At 34.8% G+C, this 21486-nt stretch overlaps 1 protein-coding gene across 4 annotated transcripts in view; it reads left to right on the plus strand.

The window, feature by feature from the left end:
• The window catches only part of PTPN13 (protein tyrosine phosphatase non-receptor type 13), a 212669-nt gene that overhangs the window by 112037 nt on the left and 79146 nt on the right, over window positions 1–21486 (plus strand). For 3 of the 4 annotated variants that reach the window (XM_053600624.1, XM_053600841.1, XM_053600700.1), the window contains exons 13-20: window positions 669–822; window positions 1095–1233; window positions 1938–2090; window positions 5057–5239; window positions 9547–9709; window positions 13799–14216; window positions 14358–14455; window positions 16537–16593. In XM_053600624.1, the coding sequence (XP_053456599.1) occupies window positions 669–822; window positions 1095–1233; window positions 1938–2090; window positions 5057–5239; window positions 9547–9709; window positions 13799–14216; window positions 14358–14455; window positions 16537–16593 (1365 nt within the window). The remainder of the gene's footprint in view (window positions 1–668; window positions 823–1094; window positions 1234–1937; window positions 2091–5056; window positions 5240–9546; window positions 9710–13798; window positions 14217–14357; window positions 14456–16536; window positions 16594–21486) is intronic. The other variant, XM_053600776.1, reaches the window with a different exon arrangement.

The raw sequence follows: 21486 nt of genomic DNA on the forward strand, positions 1-21486 counted from the left end.
ACTGATGTTCTATCACTATTAATTTTACTTTTAGACCAATTAGGTAATACCAACTATATAAAGATATTAATCAGAATTTCTATTTATAATACACCTAATTTCTTATACATTCTGGACAAAACAGATTTTATTGAAATATCTTTTTGTTTAGTGAGGCAGTAATAATTCAAAGATGACATTGAGACATAAAAATACAATGGTGACTTTTTTTTCATTCCTCCTATGCCAGCCAATAGGTCAATAATAAACAGATGCTAATATTTATTGAATGCTTAGCATGTGCTATGCTTTGCCAAGTGTTTTGTTTTGGTTGTCATTTGATCCTTATAATATCCCCAAAAAGCAGGAACTATCACTATCCTGATCTTATAGACAAGAAAATTGATGTCTAGAGAAACAACATAATTTTTTCAATGTCATTTAGATAGCAAATGATATAGGCAGGAATTGAATCCAGATCTCTCTGGTCCATTCTTAAAAGACTGAGTCATACTGCCTTTCCCCCTGCCAATATGCACTCCTCAGAGCTTCCTTCCATACCTCTCGACAGTTTTGTTTTATTCTTGTGTGATACTATTTTGTGCAAGTCTGACCCAAAATGAAGAAATCAGAAGAAAACATTAAAGGATTTTATATTTTACCTTAATGTTTTTCTCATTCTGTTTCAGATAATGAATATTTCTTTGTTGAACCTGATTTAAAATTAACCAAAGTGGCCCCAGAGGGATGGAAAGAAGAACCAAAGAAAAAGAGCAAAGCCACTGTTAATTTTAGTTTGTTTTTCCGAATTAAATTTTTCATGGATGATATTAGTCTAATACAGTGAGTGCACAAAAGTTTCTTGTTTGCTCTTTTGACCACTGATCTTTGGACTCTTTAGCTTATTTTTACTCAAGTATTTGATTTTGATCAATGATAATGTCTTTTTTATCATAAAAGAATTATTTCTTTCAACATAATTTGTTTAATCTTTACACCTTAAAAGCTTAATAACAATAATAAGTCTTCTTAGAAACTATATACATATGTCTATAATAAAAATCAATATTCAAAATCAAAAGCTTAGATGTTTGTGTGTATATTTATTTTTTCAGACATACTCTTACTTGTCACCAGTATTACCTTCAGCTGCGAAAAGATATTTTGGAGGAGAGGATGCACTGTGATGATGAGACTTCCTTATTGCTGGCATCCCTGGCTCTCCAGGCTGAGTATGGAGATTATCAACCAGAGGTAGGATCTATGTTTTTCTCCTGAACCACTTTTGTATTGGTGCACTTATACTTGGCATAGTTACTAAACCCGATTGAGGTGTTCGATGTTTAGAAGATTCTTTAGGCTACTTTGGTACTTCAGAGTGACCAAGAATCCTGTGTATATTTGTTATATAAAATCATGCAGCGTGGAATTTGTCTTTTCTGTTGAAAGTTATCCTGTTTTGTAGTTAAGGAATATCTAACACTTAGCACTTCTTCTCGCAAGTTTTAACTAATAGAGACTAGACACAGGAATTAAGAATCAAGTATGAATTAACGGGGTCTTCTATCTTCCACACAAAACCACACATCTATGAGCTGGGAACCCAGCAGGACCCACTATGTGTAGAACTTGCTGTGTTTAAAGCCTAATGTTCCTTAATATAAGTGATCTAAGAGCAATAAAGGCCAAGAGATTGTGCCATTGGAGTGGTGTCCTTTGCAAAATTAATCCTAAACTATAGTAACATAAGAACCTTGAATATCTCTCTTCTCAATTTTGCCAATCAGTTCGGTCATTCAACCTCACTAAAAAACTAATGCGTTTCCTCTAAAACTCATTCCTCAGAGAGAGAATTAGAAATAGTAATATTTCATCTCTTGGCTGAAGTAAGAACTTTAAGACAGGAGGGTAAGTTTACTCTAATAAAAGGCAAATTACAAAAATATTCTTCTTTTTAGGTTCATGGTGTGTCTTATTTTAGACTGGAACATTATTTGCCTGCCAGAGTAATGGAAAAACTTGATTTATCCTATATTAAAGAAGAGTTACCCAAATTGCACAATACCTACATGGGAGCTTCTGAAAAAGAGACAGAGTTAGAATTTTTAAAGGTAAGCATAAATGATTACCAATTATAAGCTTTGTACCTTTTTCAAAATAAGAAGTGTTGGAGGACACATGTACAAAAGTTCAAGTGCCAATCACTGACACTGCATTCTCTCCTCTCAGTTATTGCTGACAGGAACTGTGAGGTTTTAATTTTCATCTTGTAAAAGAGAGAACTGAAGCTCACAGAGGAAATGTAATGTTCCTAAAGTCAATGACTAGTGTATGGGGCAAAACTATGATTTGACCCCATATGTATGTGGCTATGAATTCTATGCTTTTACCCTATTCCACACACTCAAAATCAAAATGCATTATAAAGAAGAAACAATTGAATTTGGTAAATGGCTGAATGTGAAAGTTCGCATCAGTTCTAAAATTATTTTGTTTGTGTTTTCTCAAAAGCCTTAAAATTCAATTGTACCCTTTGAAAATGGTCTTTCCACTAATTGCCAACCATTTACATAGTGGGTAGAAAGTCAGAAAAATTGATTTATGTACAGTTCTGCCACCAGCTTCCTATATGACCTCAGATAAATAGTAGTGCATTTATCATGAAGAAAAACAAATATTATAAGATAGTGGTCTATTGAAGAGAAACTTTTAGAATGTTCTCCTGTTTTAGCTCTCTAGGATGTAAACAGTATTTGCTGCTCCATATTGAAAGGAGCTAGGTTTCCCAGCTCTATAAAAATTTAAAAAGGGGTTTCACTTCACAGACATGTCACCTTTAATCTAGGATTCATTGTAAGAAAAGCAAGGTGGTTTGTTTTGCTTGAGTCTAAATTTAAAGATACTAAATTACGAACTTATGTTTTTCTTAGTTATTACATTTTTATTCTTATAACAAATGTCAAGTTATATTGGTAAAAGTAGAAGGCAGATTAACACAATGAAAAGAATCTAAGGGTTTGCAGGCAGATAATCTTGCATTTGAATTCTTACTTCAGTAATTGGGTGCCCTTGGACAAAATATTTAAAATCTCTGAGTCTCAGTTTTCTCCCTGTAAATAGCATACCTAATGCATATTTTTTTGCTCTACACCTTGTAATAGTATGCTTATTACCCCTTTTCTCTTTAACTTTAGCATCTTTCTTCTAATCCAAGGTTTTAACACAACTTTCTAAGTTTAGACTTTTACTATATATTGAATTGCCTTTGAAATACTTCTGTAGCTTTTTGTAAATCTGCTTTACTGAGGTGTAATTTACATACTATCAAATTTACTACTCTTATCTTTTCAATCCAATGAATTTTTTTAAAATGTATACTGTTGAACAGCAATCTTTTGCTGAGTAGTTTTTCTTTGTACAGATATACAACAATTTGCTTATTCTTTCATTGATAAATATAGAGCTGCTATAACTATTCCAATATGCATTTTGCTGTGAACATAGTTTTTATTTATCTTGAGTAACTAGTTAGCAGTAGAATTTCTAGTACCTATGGTAAATATATGTTTAATTTTTTAAGAACTTGCCAAACTGTTTTTCAAAGTGATTCTACAATTTTACAGTCTTGTCAACAGTGTATTAGAGTCCCATTTGCTCCACATTCTTGACAGCATTGATATTTTTGGTCTTTTTCACTTTTTCCCTGGAACTGTGTGAGTAGTATATATTATTATGGCTTTAATTTGTATTTTCCTCATTACTGTTTATGTGAAGCATCTCTTCAGATGTTTATCATTCATTTATCTTCTTTGTTGACATATCTAATATAATATTTTTTGCTTATTTTTCTATCCAGTTATGTGTTTCCTTACTATTGAGAAGTACATGTATTCCGGACACAAGTCTTTTATCAGATATATGCTTTACATTTATTTATCTCCCAGTCCATGGCTTCCCTTTGTATTTTCTTAACATTGACTCTTGATGAGCAAAGTTTTTAATGTCAATGAAGTCTCCATTTACCAATTTTTTCTTTTATGGTTTATGCTTTTTAATTCCCACTTAAGAAATTTTTGCTCATTTAAGTTACTGAAATTTGAGAAGTAGTAATTACTGATGGTCCCAACTTACAAAAGTTCTGCCTATAATTTCCCAACTTTACAATGGGGATATTAAATGCATTTTTTACTTAAGGTATTTTTGCCAAGAGGTAACCCCATTATAAGCAAAAGAGCATCTGTATGCATGTTTACTATGCATACTTTTGGGTCTCAGAAAAAACACCCAAAAAAAGCTGCTGAGCACTGAACCAAGGCCTTAGAAGCTGCCTCAGAATTAAGGCAGCTCTCCTGTTCTCTCCTGCTTTCTCCTGCCCATACCCCCAGCACAGGGTGAAATTTTACAGTAATATTTCCCTTAGCTGCCTTACAACCTTACACACCAAAGAGAATACAATTGCCTTTCATCTCCTCCCTCAAATTTTATTATCTATCCCAGGAAAGGAGACTAAGGGACATAACCAAACCTGGAGGAACTTTGTTCTGCCTGTTGGATTCATGCAACTCTAAAGAGAAACATTTATAAGTTAATATTTCTATCACTTATTCATATTCCCTAAAATCATTTACTGTCCCCCTAAAAATCACCTACAGCACCTCTCCCGCATTTATGTCTCCTTTTTGAGGAGGGCATTTAAACCTCAATCACCTCACCCCTGTTTGAGTTTCAATTTTATACCTCCCATGTTTATCCACACTAATTATATTCATATGCCTTTTTTCCTCCTTAAAAAAAATTTTTTTTGCTCACCCTAAGATCACAAAAAGTTTTTAAATTTTATATTTTAGCTCCTAAATTAGGTCTGTAAACCATTTTGAGTTAATTTTCCTGTATTAGGTGAAGTGGGGTTAAGTATTTTTTTTGTTGTTGTTGTTGTTTTGGCATGTATCTAATTGTTCCAGCAACACTTGCTGAAAAGACCATCCTTTTCCACATTAATCTGCACTGGGGCAGCTTCAATATCTTTATGTCGCCATTTACCAAAGTATATTGCTGTGGTATGGTATTGTTCCAACAGGTCTGCCAAAGACTGACAGAATATGGAGTTCATTTTCACCGAGTACACCCTGAGAAAAAGTCACAAACAGGAATATTGCTTGGAGTCTGTTCTAAAGGTGTCCTTGTGTTTGAAGTTCACAATGGAGTTCGCACATTGGTCCTTCGCTTTCCATGGAGGGAAACGAAGAAGATTTCTTTTTCTGTACGTCCATCTAACCTCTTTTTATTTATTTTTTAAATGAATGTTATTGATTTCCAATGTAACACATTAACTGACTTTCCTTAAGTAACCTTTAGACTCTGTCATTCAGTAGAGCTAATACTATATATATATTAATACTGTTTAACTTTCCCTTCTTACTTGTAGGGAATTATTGTTGAGATTTTGTTTCTGTTTTTTTCCAGAAGTGGTCTTTGAAAAAGTATTACACATTCCTAGCTGGTTATGTGCTCAATTAACTTTAGTTAAATTACAACCAAGTTAAATTCTCTGTTAAGTTAGAGCTTATTCTAGGGTCATAATTCATTACACGGAGAAATCCCCCTAATGTTTTTAAGATAGGTGATTATTTCAACTCCCACAAACTTAGTCTAGCTCAGTAGTAGATTACCCCATAGTAACTATTATTTTAATCTCAGTAGTCCAGAGATTCACTGGATTTGATAAACTAATCCCAGGACTTTCTATGTTAGATTTTAGTGTATACTATCTATTGGAGGTTGGAGATCCTAGTTCCCCAAACCCAGTTGACTTGATTCAATTACTCGGCTGAGCTAGAAAGTTCAACTGAGCATGGAGGTAATTGAAAGCAAAAAAATAAATGGAAAGTAGAAATAAAACTGTAGCAGCACAGGCAGCATGAATAGAGAGCAAAGTAACTTGCATAAATTTCAGTGTAATGAAGAGAAATTTTATTTAGGAAGAACAAAGAGAAAGTAAAGAGCACTTCCAAAGAGGGTCGGATCCCTCTTAGGATGGAGAGGTGAGAGAGAGATGCACACAAGGGCAGTTACGGAGGTATAAATACCTCTTAGAAATAGGTTGTAAGTCCTTCATTTGTCTCTCTGCACTGACAGTCATTATTGCCCTTTTCTCTTGGTCATTGATTACCTAGGTAACTTCATGCTCACATTCTTTTCCTTTTGAGCGAGAAAAAGTTGAGTGGTGAATGATCCTATGGGCCCTCCAGGCTTCCTGGTTCCACAGGCCAGGTTTTCCTCCCATCCCCTTGAAGCCCCTCTCTTAGTGTCCCTTCTCACTATCTATAAAGTTAGAAAAGTGATTTTTAGAAAATAACATGTAAAGCATAGTGAGCTATAAAAGCATATTTTGAAAAAAAAAACATTTTGATTTGACATAGTTGGGATATCTGAACATTGATGTGTTATTAGCAAACCCCAGAGGCAAATCAAAAATATGTTTTTATATTTGTTTTCCTAATAGTAGTTAAGGACAAGAACTACTGACAACTTTAGTTCATATCTGGGCTGAAATATGCTTTCATCAGAGCAATTTTATAAAGATAGCAAGGTGCTGAAAGACTTTGAATAATCTTTAACCTAGAGACATTTGAAATCAGTTCTAGACCTAATGGTTAATTGATTAATTTCCTATGAAACCCAGAGGTACCACCAGGATTACCAGATAATAATGTGTTCTCTCAAGAAAGCCCATGCCACTCTTCCTAAGATTGCCAAGACCAAGAAATGACCTGAGTTTAAGTTACCTTCTCCCAGGGAAATGTTGGCACAACAAGTATCTAAAGGAAACTTTAAATACAAATTCAATATGGACAAGTTTTGAAAAGACTGCAATCAAATAATTAGCATTCAGCTCTGTGTCATTTGCCAGGTTATCACACCAGCCTCCATACATAGAACTAGCAGTGATTAGTCTTTAAAGTTCTGCAATAATAGAGAAAAGATCACATGCCCACGTAAACTATTCCTATATTTAACTACATTTACTTATCCTAAGTTCTTTCTCTAACATAGAGCTCTTTTTCTTTCTTTTTTATTTTTTTCTATCCTCCTTTTTGTTTGCTACTAACTTCTGGGGAGATACTAACTTCAGCCTTTTCTTCTCTCACAGCTGAGTCCCCTCAGGCACATTTTCTGTCAAGTCCATTCATTTACCCTTAGAGAGAATCAACTATTCTAATTTTTTCAAACATATGCATCTTTCTTACATGTTAAATCATCTGTAGTATCACTTTTTATAATTATTATGAACTTCTAACTGATCTTTGACATTTTTTTGTGTGTGACCTATCCCCCCTTTACTGCTTTTGGGTGTTCTTTCATAGGTACCAGGTCTGGAGTTCTTTTGACTAATATACCTTAAAGATTCTGTCCTTCATATTAATGCTTGGACCAATGAGAGAATTTTACAACTGTGCAGTTCAATGTGCTTATAAATTACTTGACAATGGTTAAGTGCTATGTTTGTTAACAAAAAAAATTCTTCAACTGTTTGAAGAGTCACTAGGCTGATTATCAAGATACTATTTTGAAGCCCTGTCTTTAACTCCTCGCTAAAACTTACTGATTTTCATTTTTAACAAAGAAACCAGTTCAGTCACAGAGATTTGATTGGCAATAGTGTCTAGCTAGATTTAACAATGTTATTTTGTTTCTATTGCATTTATTATATTTATTTTTATAGCTGAATTCTATTTATGCTTAGTGGCATTGGTTTTCTTTTCTTTTTTTTTTTTTTTTTTTGAAAATAACTGGGAATTGGGCGGCGCCTGTGGCTCAGTCGGTAAGGCGCCGGCCCCATATACTGAGGGTGGCGGGTTCAAACCCGGCCCCGGCCAAAAAATAGCCGGGCATTGTGGCGGGCGCCTGTAGTCCCAGCTGCTCGGGAGGCTGAGGCAGGAGAATCGCTTAAGCCCAGGAGTTGGAGGTTGCTGTGAGCTGTGTGAGGCCACGGCACTCTACCGAGGGCCATAAAGTGAGACTCTGTCTCTACAAAAAAAAAAAAAAAAAGAAAGAAAATAACTGGGAATTTATTGAAAAGTAAGCACCTGCTAATGTTATCCCCAAAGGGAAGAGGTACAATAATCAATAATAGCTGAGCCATACTATTTTCAAATGTTAGCTGTCACAAATTAAACATGTTAATATAAAAAACTTCAGATTTACTTCTATTTATAGAGTGTTACAAAGTTTCTTTAAAGCGAATTCATTTAAGTAAAAAAAGTCAATTGAAAAATTTTCAAATAATCAAGACTAGAAACTACGAAGGTGATACCTGCATGATTGACATGTGGGCCGTACTCTATCATTGTATCTTTTGTAAACCTACTAAATTTGACTTTTCTGTACCTATTTTTGTAAAGTAAAAATAAGGGATGTGAAGTAGAGATGATAATCTGCAGAGCAGCCAAGAGCTAGAGTATAATCTAACTGAACTTAAGTAATTCTGCAGAGACATTAGTTTTAAATGCCTGGTGTGTTGAACACTCATCTTTTAAGGAATATGGATCACCTGCAAGCCTCACCATATAGGTCACACAGGTGGGGATGCTCTGTCACCCAAGGGACATTGATTTTTCAAGAAATATCAGGGAGCTAAAACTGATTTGTGATCCTCCCATTTTCCCTATATTTGCTAAAAATATTAATGCATTTTATCTCTCAACCAAGGAGTTATATTATTCATACCTCTCCATTCGCACATTTTCTTCAACTTCCCACAATATCTTTCTAGATATGTGCTTCCCACATTCTACTTAACTGAATCATAGCTCTTATCATTAAATATTATTAAAAGAAAATTCTTGTTGAACTTCAGTTTTTTAAAAACCAATAGAGTAGAACAGGTACTTCTTATCATCTCTATTTCAAATAGTTTTTGTGTATGAAAATATCCACATAAACTCAAAATATTAATAATCTTATTAAAGGAAATTGTTTTCCTTGCTATTGGCTGATATAGGCAATCTTATTTAGGCTATAATTTCTGAAAGTGGAAAGTTATATTAATTTATTTCCTGAATTTGTTTATAATAATATGCCACATAAAGTTTTTGGTCAACTGTGAACCATGTATACAATGGTAGTCCCATAAGACTATAATATTGTGTCTTTACTGTACCTTTTCAGTGTTTAGATTTGTTTACATAAATACCTGCCATTGTTTACAGTATTCTTTACAGTAATGTATAATACATGTTTGTAGCCTCTGAGCAGTTGGCTATAATATATCATCTAGGTGTACAGTAAGCTATCCCCCATAAGTTAGTGTATGTACACTCTGTGTTTGCACAATGACCAAATCACAAACAATGCACTTCCAAAATACATCTTCATTGCTAAGCAGTTCATGACTTGCATACGATTATATTTTCTATACACATATTTATATTAGATGTAGGTCAAAAAAATGCCTCATAATGGGAAATATAAACAATATCTCTACTTTTAATAGATTATAATATTTGGTCATGTAAAAAGATCATAAGAAAGCATTCTAATTTTGAATACCCTTGATTTACATTTCAGAAAAAGAAAATCACATTGCAGAACACATCAGATGGTATAAAGCATGCCTTCCAGACAGAAAACAGTAGGGTGTGCCAGTACCTGCTGCACCTCTGCTCTTCCCAGCATAAGTTCCAGTTGCAGATGAGAACAAGACAAAGCAACCAGGATGCCCAAGATATTGGTAAGGAAAAGCAAACTATTTCAGATGACTTCAGGGGATATGCACAACTTTTTCCAGAAATTTTAAAAGAACTACTGTGTTTAGGACAAAAATATATAATGTATATACATGTTAAATGTCTAAATCAAGCCTATGGAAGTGTCACAAATGAAGCTGAGATTTCAATTTCAGATTTATTTTGAGACAAGCACCCCAGATTATTTAGTCAGTACTTGTTGAAATGTCTGTTTTGTGCTTGGCAGTAAGCTAGTTGATGAAAACATTTCAAAAGTTTGGGACGTGTTTTCTACCCACAGGAAACTTACACACTATTTGGAAGATAGGACTAACACACATGAAATAGTAATACACAACAGAGGTTCAAGATTTTAGTAAGAGCTTATATCATACAGGCTTTATGATCTATACTACAAGATAGAAGACATACTATAAGAGAAGAGAGAAGTCATGGGCTAGAGTACTGGAGAAGTGACATTTGAAGTGGATTTAAAGAGCTTTCTAAGTGAGGGAAGGAACATGGGAAACAAGGCAGAGGAAAGGGGGAACATGCACCCAGGTCAGTGAGAGGACATACCATACATTGTGACCACCTGCTAGTTCTCCTTGAGTGCACCTCTCTTCTGAGACTGAGATGAATAACCACAGCACCCAAAATAAATGCTCAGCAGAGGGGTTTCACATTCTTTTGAAAAAAGGAGCCAGAAGAAGAAACTGATTTGACTCCCAAAAATATATCTCAGTCAGAACTGAAATAGTTATAGTTTACTCTACAATTAAAGATTAAAGTTATATAAAATTCCATTCTATGCAAGTAAGTTCTTATAAGCTTAAGCAAGACACTTTGAAGTATATGATTAAAAAATTTAATGGAATATCACTGATGAGCTTGTGCAGCAGAGTCCTATAAATTCTTAATCCCAAATTTCTCACATTCTAAAATCTCAAGGAAAATATTTTTCTCATTGAATCAGACTCGAGTGATGGCAACCTATGAATAGATGTTTCTCACCTTTTCTAAATCATGATGGGGATGGAGTTTATATGCTTATTTAAAATGAAGATTCCAGGAACCTACCTGAAACTTGAAGAATCTTAATCTTTGGAAACTGGGTCCTTAGAATCTGCTTTTTAACAGGCTTTCCTTAGTAATGATTTTTATGCATGCTAAAATATAATAACTATCACTCTAAAGTAACCTCATTCATTTCTTATACTGAAGAACAATGTAGAATAGCAATTAATAACATGAGCCAAACTGCAAGTGTCAAGCCAGGCTCTATTACTTATAACCCCTAAAACCTTAGGCAAGCTACTTGAACTGTTTTTGGTTACTGCTCTGTAAAATGATTATGATAGTGATAATACCTAAATCATAGGTTATCGTGAAGAGAAAATGAATTCATACATGTAGAGCACTTTAAAAAGCACCTGGTAGAGAGCAAGTATTAAGTAAAATATTCATTATTGTGGCTCAAGCGGCTAAGGCGCCAGCCATATACACCTGAGCTGGCAGGTTCAAATCCAGTCCGAGCCCGCCAAACAACAATGACGGCTGCAACTAAAAAATAGCCAGGCACTGTGGTGGGCACCTGTGGTCCCAGCTACTTGGGAGGTGGAGGCAGGAGAATCACTTGAGCCCAGGAGTTGGAGGTAGCTGTGAGCTGTGATACTACAGCACTCTACCCAGGGCGACAGCTCTGTCTCAAAAAAAAAAAAAAAAGTACATATATATATGTGTATATATATATATATATTCATTATTGTTATTATCATATCAACATTTTTTACCATTACCACAGTAATAGCAAAATAACTGGTTAATCTGTAGGAAGTTCATGGGCTAACAAATGTGCACTACTTTATTAAGTTCACTGAATATTGGTTCTAGAAAGAACCTTAGAGGTCATTAAGTCCAGAATTTTACTGAACTGCTTAGCAATGAAGTTTACTGACTTCATGGTTAGAAGTCATTCTAACCAAGTCCCTAGTCCCCATTCCTAATGTAGTATACTTTATGTTGGATGAGTTTCCCAAGAACTGATTTGCATGGAATTAAATTAAGAGTAATAATCACTTATTATAATACTGTGAGATAACAGAAAAAATGACAATATTAAGAAAGTATATAAAATGGTACAAAGGACTGAATAATAGCAGAAACAAAAATGAGACAGTATGGATTACAGACTGAGTGGGGAACTAGTAAGCCTTTGTGTTCAGATCTAAAACATTTATGCTAGGATACAGGCATGTTCTAATGTCCTTTTCCATACTAATGAACCATAATGGAGTCCTGTCCAGGTGAAATGCAGTAGGACAGACCAGATAAGTGGATGGTTCATGATCCCATCCCATGAGTATATTTAAGTGAGCAATATTTTAAGTGCTGTCCAGAAGTAGGTTTATGAACAAACTTGAACAGCAAGTCCTAATATGTTACCAAAGCAGGCAAAACCTAAACTGAACTAGTTGTCCTTATTCTTTCCAAAGTTTAGTCTACATTTTCCTTAAGGATGAAGAAATCTATTAGATGTAAAGGCATTTCCTGGGAATTGAACCTTCATAAAACTCTGTATTGGTTCTTTGATTAAAAGCTGCTAAGTAAAAGAAAATAGAAATAGTGTTACTTGCTCTAAGAAAAACTCCATTATTTTAAGTTAAAAATGATTCTGGAAATTTTTAAGTGAAGTTCTTTTTTTAAGGTCTTGTTTTAACCTGCTATCTACTTGTACTTCAGAGAAAGAACATTGAATTTTCTTTTTATTAAATAAATAAGATATATTTATTTAAACTTCATTCTGATACATGATTATTACAAATCTTCGATGTTTTCCTACCTATTCATGCCTGAGATAAAATACAATTATTAATCTTCCTAGGAATTAGAAGATAAATGAAACAGAATCTAAATATCTAATCATTTTACATTTTCTTTTTGTTAAGGTGGGACCCTTGAGGGAGTCATTTTCTTTTTAAAAGGAAGTTTCCTCTACTGTTTTACACAGTGTTCAAGATTCATTCCATATAGAATGCATTTCAGGGTTATTACTTCCTAGGAGTGATCAAAGGGAGTGTCTTATAATATGTGCCACTAAATGCATGAACAACTAAATCATTAGACAGTCTCTGCTCCTGTCCTTTATTTATATCTGCCACAGTGCTTTGGTTAACAGTGCAAATGTTAAAATATTGATATGACATTGTTTCTTACACAATAGAATAGCCAAACACTTGTTACATAATGTATTCCTAAATTTAGCCTCAAAAAGAAGACCTTGGATATTTTTTTGGGAGCAAAAGGAGTTGAAGCACAAAGAGTTCTCTATCTCCCTGATCATATTAATTTATAGATCCAAAACAGAGAGGAGCCATTTGGTTCTCCCATGGCTCCTTTGTCTCAATTGAATAATTAAATCAATAAGGTGGAAAGATGAGCTTGACATTGTAATGAAATAACAAATAATTTACCTTAAAAGATTTTTGGGGGAGGGGGCAGCGTTATTAAGATATAATTTACATACCATATAATTCACCCATTTAAAGGGTACAGTTCACCATCACCATACTCTGCCTTAAGCTTTTAAAAGTATAATAATCAAAAAATTTTTCTCTGGGCGTAACTCCTCTGCATAGCTTCTTTTTCAGGTATATATTCACCATGTCAGCCCATCCACATTTCATCTCTCCATCCTTGGCTTGCTGTTATTTTAGCAGAGACACTACCAGGCTTGAAAATTTCTCTGTTAAATGTCATTCTTATTTCTAACTGAAATCAGTAAGGAATTTGGGGTCAGCAAGCCTGAGCCCAAAATATTACTGGAGCTATGAGAATCACTAAAGGAAGCAGGAAACACTGAGTTGGCTGCAGCATTGAGAAAGTTAAAAGGATGGAGAGATGGTATGAAAACCAGGGTCTTCAAACCTTCTTTTAAACAAAACCCTGATTGCCATACTGTAAAAGCTACCTGCTTAGGCTGGCAACCAAAAAGATGAAAAACTGCATGCTGTCTTTTATTTTTTAAAATAATCCTTCTCATAAAGGTACTGTACAGTGTTTCCATCATATAAAGCAATCCTATTTCCTTGTAGAGAGAGCTTCGTTTAGGAGCCTGAATCTCCAAGCAGAGTCCGTTAGAGGATTTAATATGGGACAAGCAGTCAGCACTGGCAGTCTGGCCGGCAGCACCCTGAACAAACTTGCCGTTCGACCTTTATCAGTTCAAGCTGAAATTCTGAAGAGGCTATCCTGCTCTGAGCTGTCGCTTTACCAGCCATTGCAAAACAATTCAAAAGAGAAGAGTGATAAATCTTCATGGGAGGAAAAGCCTAGAGGGATAAGTAAATCATACCATGATCTCAGTCAGGCCTCTCTATATCCTCATCGGAAAAACGTCATTGTTAACCTGGACTCCCCATCACAAACCGTTGCAGAGTTGGTGGGAAAACCTTTTCACCAGATGGCAAGATCTGACACAGAATCTTTGGCAGGATTATCAAAACTTAATAAGTAAGAATACGATTAACTTACCAAACTACCTATTGAGAAATTCTGCATTTCATACATTTGTTTTTGTTTTGACATTTTATTATTTTCACCATATTTTTTTTACATTGACACTTCCCTCCTACCTTCCTTTTCCCTCTTTAGTTCAAAGTCTGTTGCGAGTTTAAATAGAAGTCCTGAAAGGAGGAAACATGAATCAGACTCCTCTTCCTTTGAAGACCCTGGTCAAGCATGTGTTCTAGGTCAGCATAAACCAGCTTACCTTCTTTGTTCTGTACCTCATGCTCAGAGGGAGGTGAATGAGTTTGTGTTAATTATCCAGAAATTATTTTGGATTCTATGTCCTAACTGCCAAAACTGAATATAAACTTTTAGGTTACTTAAAATGCACCAAATCAACAGTTTACTTAACAGGTGATTGCTTCATGGCACAGACTTTCCCTTAGCTGCTTCTTGGTCATGATAGCCAGGGTGGTTGTACTGAGAGAACCCAGTCTTACACCATTACATTGGATCACCTTCTTTTGGCTTTTCCTTACAAGCCTATGTGAGTGGTTTATGGTAATGCTATATTTTTTGAAGAAAGATTTATTTAGGATGCTCTCAGCTTAGCCTGAACAGAATTGTCTCTAAAAACTTAGATAATTTTATGAAGTGTGCTATGGTTGGAGACATAAACTCTTAGTTGATTTACATTTGGCAGATTAGAGGCTATTAATTATTTAAGATGCTGCCTTGTAAGATAAATAATACAGCTTTCCTGTTGCCTGTTGCATCTTGAAAGGGATATACACCATAGTCAATCTTTCAGAAGAGCAGATGTTTAAGCACAGATATCTGAACTACTACTCAAAATATGACATAGAGTGGGAGACAGGGGAAGCAAAGATAGCCCCTTCTGGTGTTTTACTATTTAATTCCGTCCTTAAGCCTAAAATTTGCTAATTTACCCCTAATAATGCAAATTTTAAAAATTATTTTAATCCCACAATTTGACTGGGGGTATGTGGAATAAATGAAGTCACAAGAGAACTCTGTAGTAGATAAATACGTGTGGAAATCAATATTACTTTATTAATATAGGCTTTCACAATTTTCAGAGATTATACTTTCATCAATCTAAGTTTATTGGTTAAAAAAATTAAACAGATAAAAGGCAAGATTTCATCCAGTAGGTAACCCTGTATGTTAGAAATAGTCTAAGAGACTGATTTGCTTTTGTTTGTTTGTTTTTGGAGACAGAGTCTCCCTCTGTCACCCTGGGTAGAGACAGTGGGGTCATCATAGTTCATTGCAACCTTAAACCCCTGGGCTCAAGCAATTCTGCCTCAGCCTTCTGAGTACCTGGGACTACAGGCAGTGCGGGCCACCATGCCTGGCTAATTTTTTCTATTTTTAGTAGAGACAGGTCACTCTTGCTCAGACTGATCTTCAACTCTTGAGCTCAAGTGATCCTCTCACCTTCTCTGGAATTCCAGGCATGAGCCACTACACACCCAACCCAATTTTTTAGGAAATAACTTTTCAAACTATGTTCACATAAAATGGGATCTCATAGATACTAACCTAATCTCATTAAAAAGGCTTTGGTCTACATGAAAATTCATCACATAGCAGAAGAAGGATAGAAAATATTTTATAGAAAGACAGATAAACTCAAAAGGATAATCTTTTGCCTTTTTAATTTAAATTATTCATTCCTATTGAATATTAAATTTTCTTTTAACATTTGGACAAATGCAAAACTTATTTCAGTTTCATCATTTCATATTTGATATAGTAAAATACATTTGTGGGCAGAGCACTGTGGTTCCCACCTGTAATCCTAGCACTCTGAGAGGCCAAGGTGTGTGGATTGCCTAAGCTCACAAGTTCTAGACCAACCTGAGGCAGAGTGCACTTCGTCTCTAAAAAATAGCTAGGTATTGTGGCTGGCACTTGAAGTCCCAGCTACTTAGGTGGCTGAGGCAAGACAAAATCACTTGAGCCCAAGAGTTTGAGGTTGCTGTGAACTATGACACCACAGTACTCTACCAAGGGAGACAAACTGAGACTCTGTCTCCAAAAAAAAAAGAAAGAAAGAAAAAGAAAAACAAAATATATTTGTGTTTAAGTTTGCACTGCAAAACAAGACAATATGCTTAACCATGATTTTAAAATTGTAAAAAATGCCCATTGTGGGAAGACATTTTTCTCAATGTAAATAAAAAATGATGTTGCTGCCTTAATGTTTCAATAAGTTTTTATGAACTTATCAGAATTACTTCTATATCTAGTATCTGACCATCTTATAAAATGTCTAATAATTTAATTTATACCACAGGAATGACTATGCATAGTTCTGGAAATTCTTCATCCCAAGTCCCCATTAAAGATAATGGTACGTTTACCCAATATTTTTCCCCTCGTTTCCATCATATCTTTTCTCTTTTCTTCTACATTATGACATAGGGTTGGACCTAACAATGAAGGTCTTTAATTCCATCCTGAAGGCCAAGAATTTAGACCTTACATTGAAGTCAAAAGAGAGTTGTATTTTTCAGCATTATTTTCATGTGATGGGACCTGAACCAAAGAAATGACAAATTAAAGCTAAGGGAACTAATTGAGAAGCTAAAATAATAGTTCAGGTGAGATTTAATTGAGGCAGTTATTTTAAAGGGATGCTTGAACTGAACCCTAAAATAAGATTTATTCACATAGAACAATAGATATAAGCATTCCAGATCAAAGATGTAGCATGATCAGAGACGTGGAGACTTGAGAGAAGATAACAGATTTAGGGAACTGTAAGTGTGTGAATATGAAGACATATGGGATCCAGGGAGAAGCTTGAGAACTAACTAGAGACCAGTTTTACATCTTATCTGAATATTATGTGGAGAAATTAAAGATTTTAAATGTTGAGATTGAAAGTTGTAGGAAGAAAACCAAAATTTACAGTGACTTGAAAATCAGTGGCTTCAAAATTACCGTCTCACGGGTAGTGCCTGCGGCTCAGTGAGTAGGGCACTGGCCCCACATACCCAGGGTGGCAGGTTCAAACCCAGGCCCAGCCAAACTGCAACAAAAAATAGCCGGGTGTTGTGGCGGGCACCTATAGTCCCAGCTACTGAGGGGGCTGAGGCAAGAGAATCGTCTAAGCCCAAGAGCTGGAGGTTGCTATGAGCTGTGACACCAGGGCACCCAACCGAGGGCGATAAAGTAAGACCCTGTCTCTTAAAAAAAAAAAAGAAAAGAAAAAAAATTACTGTCTCACAACAAATAAAATTCAGGATTTAGGTTGCAGAGTACCTTCATATACGAGTATGTTATCTTATTTGGTGTTTCCAATAACTTTCATAAGTAGAAAAGAATGTTTTGTTACTACCTATTCACTCCTTTCCTCCAAAAATATTTTTGTTTTACTCTCAGATTCTTAAAATTGAAAAGAATCAAAAGCCCAGTGAGAAAAAAGTAAATATGTTAATCAAAATTAGTAATATAGCTAAACTTGGCATAAGTTTAGTTCTGATTTTCCTAATACGCATAGCTAAGGCCAAAAGGAAAACATGAGAGTAAATTGATTAATATGGAATAACTGTTTTTTAAGGTCAGAATTGTCAGACACCTGAGTGCTACTTTGTATAATTTTCATTCTCTAGTAGAAATACACATACAAATTACTTCAAGAAAGAAAAAATTTTCTTAGAATTAAATTTTTTTCCAAAATAAAAAAATACACAATATCTTAAATACTTATAGCAAATGAAGAAGGGTATTTTCATCTTCTTGTTTTTAAACACCAATCTTCAAAAAATGTGAGGTCCTATCATTAAAGAAAAAGTTATTGAACTTATACTTAGACCTAAGTTGCTAAGTACCAGGGTCTTCTATATAAACCCTACATGATATATCAGTTTCAGATGATCAAACTTCTTACATGGACTGAATTTAAAGCACCTAATTAGCATGTACATATCATAATGCTTATTGACTAGCAAGCAATTATTAAGTGCTTACTGTGTACAAAGTACTGTTCTAAGCACTTTATGTTTGTTTCTCACTTAATCCTCACAAAACCCTACAAAGTGGGTACTACTGTTATTTTCTTTTCACAAATGAGAAACCAAATTATAAGAGAGGTTGAGTTGTGCAGAAGGTCACAAAGCGAGCAGGTGGTAGAACCACAATTGGAATGACTGTTTCCAGAGCCCACTCTCTGATGCCCCTGTTAGACCACCTCCTAGTGTGATAATGTCTAACTATTTCTAGGTATTATTTCTCCCTGCTAAACTTTTGAAAGAAGCTGGATAATAATTTATTTAAGAATGAGAATTTGAAACGTGTTTTAACTTAGGTTCTGATGGAACCGAATATGAATTTACATTGGATATCCAATGTGCAGGGTAGTTTCTGTCTTTAAACCTTTAGAAGCCTGATCTCCCCACCTGCTCTGTTCCCATAAGGTGTACCCCAGTCAGTTTGCTGACAAGGCTGTGTTTTCCTCAACATTCTCTCTTGAGTCTGCCCAAATAACCTACATCAGTGCTCTGCTGAAAATCAAGTTTCCACATAATCAAGCATGGCAAATTTGTTTTTCCAAGTAAAGGAACTTAGGATCAGAAAGTTAAATTACTAGTCGATGAGTCAAAGGTAGGATTTCTTATTCTAATTTCAGCATTCTTTCTGTTGATCAAGATTATTAAATGCAAGTTATAAATGAACATCAGTTAATATATTATTAAATTAGCCATCAATTAGAACAAGGATGAATATATTAAATTCAGTCTTAACTTTTATGGCATCCAGAGATTCTTAAAGAATGTGAAACTTGAAAGAAGTTAAAAGAAAAAAGCATGAGTCTTTAGTTTCACATTTTGAAACAGAGATATGGAAAAGATTCTAATCTCTTGATTATGATTTCAGAAAAAAGGTTGCTCAGCTTTTCAAAACACACACTTATAATATTCCTTCATAGGAGTTGATCCTGCCAGTGGCATATGCTTATTTCAGACACTAAGCTATGCACGTTTAAGTACATGTGACTGATTAAAAAAAATACTGAAAATATTTTAAAAAATTTTAAAGTAAGAAAAAATGTAAAACTTATCCAAGAATTATGAAATAGATTTTTAATGCTTTTTTTTTTTTTTTAATGGTTTTTGGCCGAGGCTGGGTTTGAACCCACCACCTCCAGCATATGGGACTGGCGCCCTATCCCTTTGAGCCACAGGCGCCGCCCAGATTTTTAATGTTTCTTGTTACACAGCAATTGAAAATTAAGTTATAGATCAATTTGTCATTTTGCTTCCTGTAGTGTCCAAACCCTAACTTTACAATGGTGCAAAAGTGATAGGCATTCAGTAGAAACTATACTTTGAGTACCTGTAGAACCATTCTGTTTCACTTTCAGTGCAATACTTTATAAATTACATGAGACATTCTATACTTTGTTATAAAATAGGCTTTGTATTAGATGATTTTGCCCAACTGTATGCTAATGTAAATGTTCTGAGCAAATTTAAGGTAGGCTAGGCCAAGATATGATATCTAGTAAGTAGGTATATTAAATGCATTTCAACTTACATATTTTTAACTTATGATGGGTTTATTAGGACATTTAAAACCTAGCAAGGTTATGTACTTTTCTATTCTTAGTTGGGATAAGGAACAATGTAACTCAGGAGCCTTTATTCTCCCCAAGTCATTTTTTCTTTCTTCTTCTTTTTTTATTCTGTATTTACTAAACTAGAATTTTGCTTTTACAGGAACTACATCCCTTCAGACTTATTAAGTCCTATAGAATAATCAATTTCATCAATTTCTAGGTATCCTGATTTCTGGGCAGCAGGTGGTTAAATCTGAAACTGGGAGGAGAAAATGAAAATCCAAAGAAATATCATTTAATCACTTTACAAAGCACATTTTAAAATCTCTTCTCTCATACCACTTCACCAGTGTGGTCACTTAAATACCATGCTGATTTCAGTTTCTCATGTGACCTAACCCTTTTGTTTTATTTTATTTTATGATTTTTATTCTACATTAAGTTTTATTTGTTCTAACTTATTACCTATTTTAGGATAAAAGGGTCTTAAATACTTAGATCAGCAGTTCTCAACCTGTGGGTCGTGACCCCCTTTTTCTTTTTGCAGTTTTGGCCAGAGCTGGGTTTGAACCCGCCACCTCTGGCATATGGGGCCAGCGCCCTAGTCCTTTGAGCCACCGGTGCTGCCTGGTTGTGACCCCTTTTTAACAATGAAAGTACATTGCGGCATTAGGAAGGTTGAGAACCACTGACTTAAATAATCCCATTAAGGTAGCAATTAAATAATGGATGGGCTTTGCTTAGGACTACCCAATATGTAAGGCTCTTCACACCATTGTTCAGTGATTTTTATTATTGTTATTATGAATATATATTCATCTATTTTATGGATAAAATTATTAGAAATGCCAAATTACTATTACTCTTATAACTAAGTTTCAGTCAAAAAGAAATAACAAAACAGGAGCATATTCATTACGGCAGTGGTTCTCAACCTTCCTAATGATACGACCCTTTAATATAGTTCCTCATGTTGCGGTGACCCCCAAGCATAAAATTATTTTTGTTGCTACTTCATAACTATAATTTTGCTACTATTATGAATTGTAATGTAAATATCTGATGTGCAGGATGTATTTTCATTGTTACAAAGGGATCACGACCCACAGGTTGAGAACCCTGCACTAGGGAAACTAGCAAACTTTCACTAATGTGGTGCTTAAGATTCACTCCTGAGAAGAAATTATTGCTGTTATCATTTTCTGAAATTGAATGATTTTATTTGTAGAATATGAAGTACCATACTTAACATCATTTAAACATCATTATATGTTGTATAGGCTCTGCGCCTGTAGCTCAAGCAGCTAGGGCGCCAGCCACATACACTGGAGCGGGCGGGTTGGAATCCAGCCTGGGTCTGCCAAACAACAATAACTACAACCAAAAAATAGCCGGGCGTTGTGGTGGGCACCTGTAGTCCCAGCTACTTGGGAGTCTGAGGCAAGAGAATTGCTTCAGCCCAAGAGTTTGAGATTGCTGTGAGCCATGATGCTACAGCACTTTTCCCAGGGCGACATAGTGAGACTCTGTCTCAAAAAAAAACAAAATATGCATATGAAGCATTAAGGAAATTCTGGCTTTACACCTCAATGAGGCCATAACCTCTAACTTTCAGAAATCTTCATTATCCTTGAGAAGGATATAGTGTTGAATTTGAAGATTCAGTTTACAGATACATCTTTC

Source organism: Nycticebus coucang, chromosome 1 (genome assembly GCF_027406575.1).
Source record: "Nycticebus coucang isolate mNycCou1 chromosome 1, mNycCou1.pri, whole genome shotgun sequence".
Classification (NCBI taxonomy): Eukaryota; Metazoa; Chordata; class Mammalia; order Primates; family Lorisidae; genus Nycticebus; species Nycticebus coucang.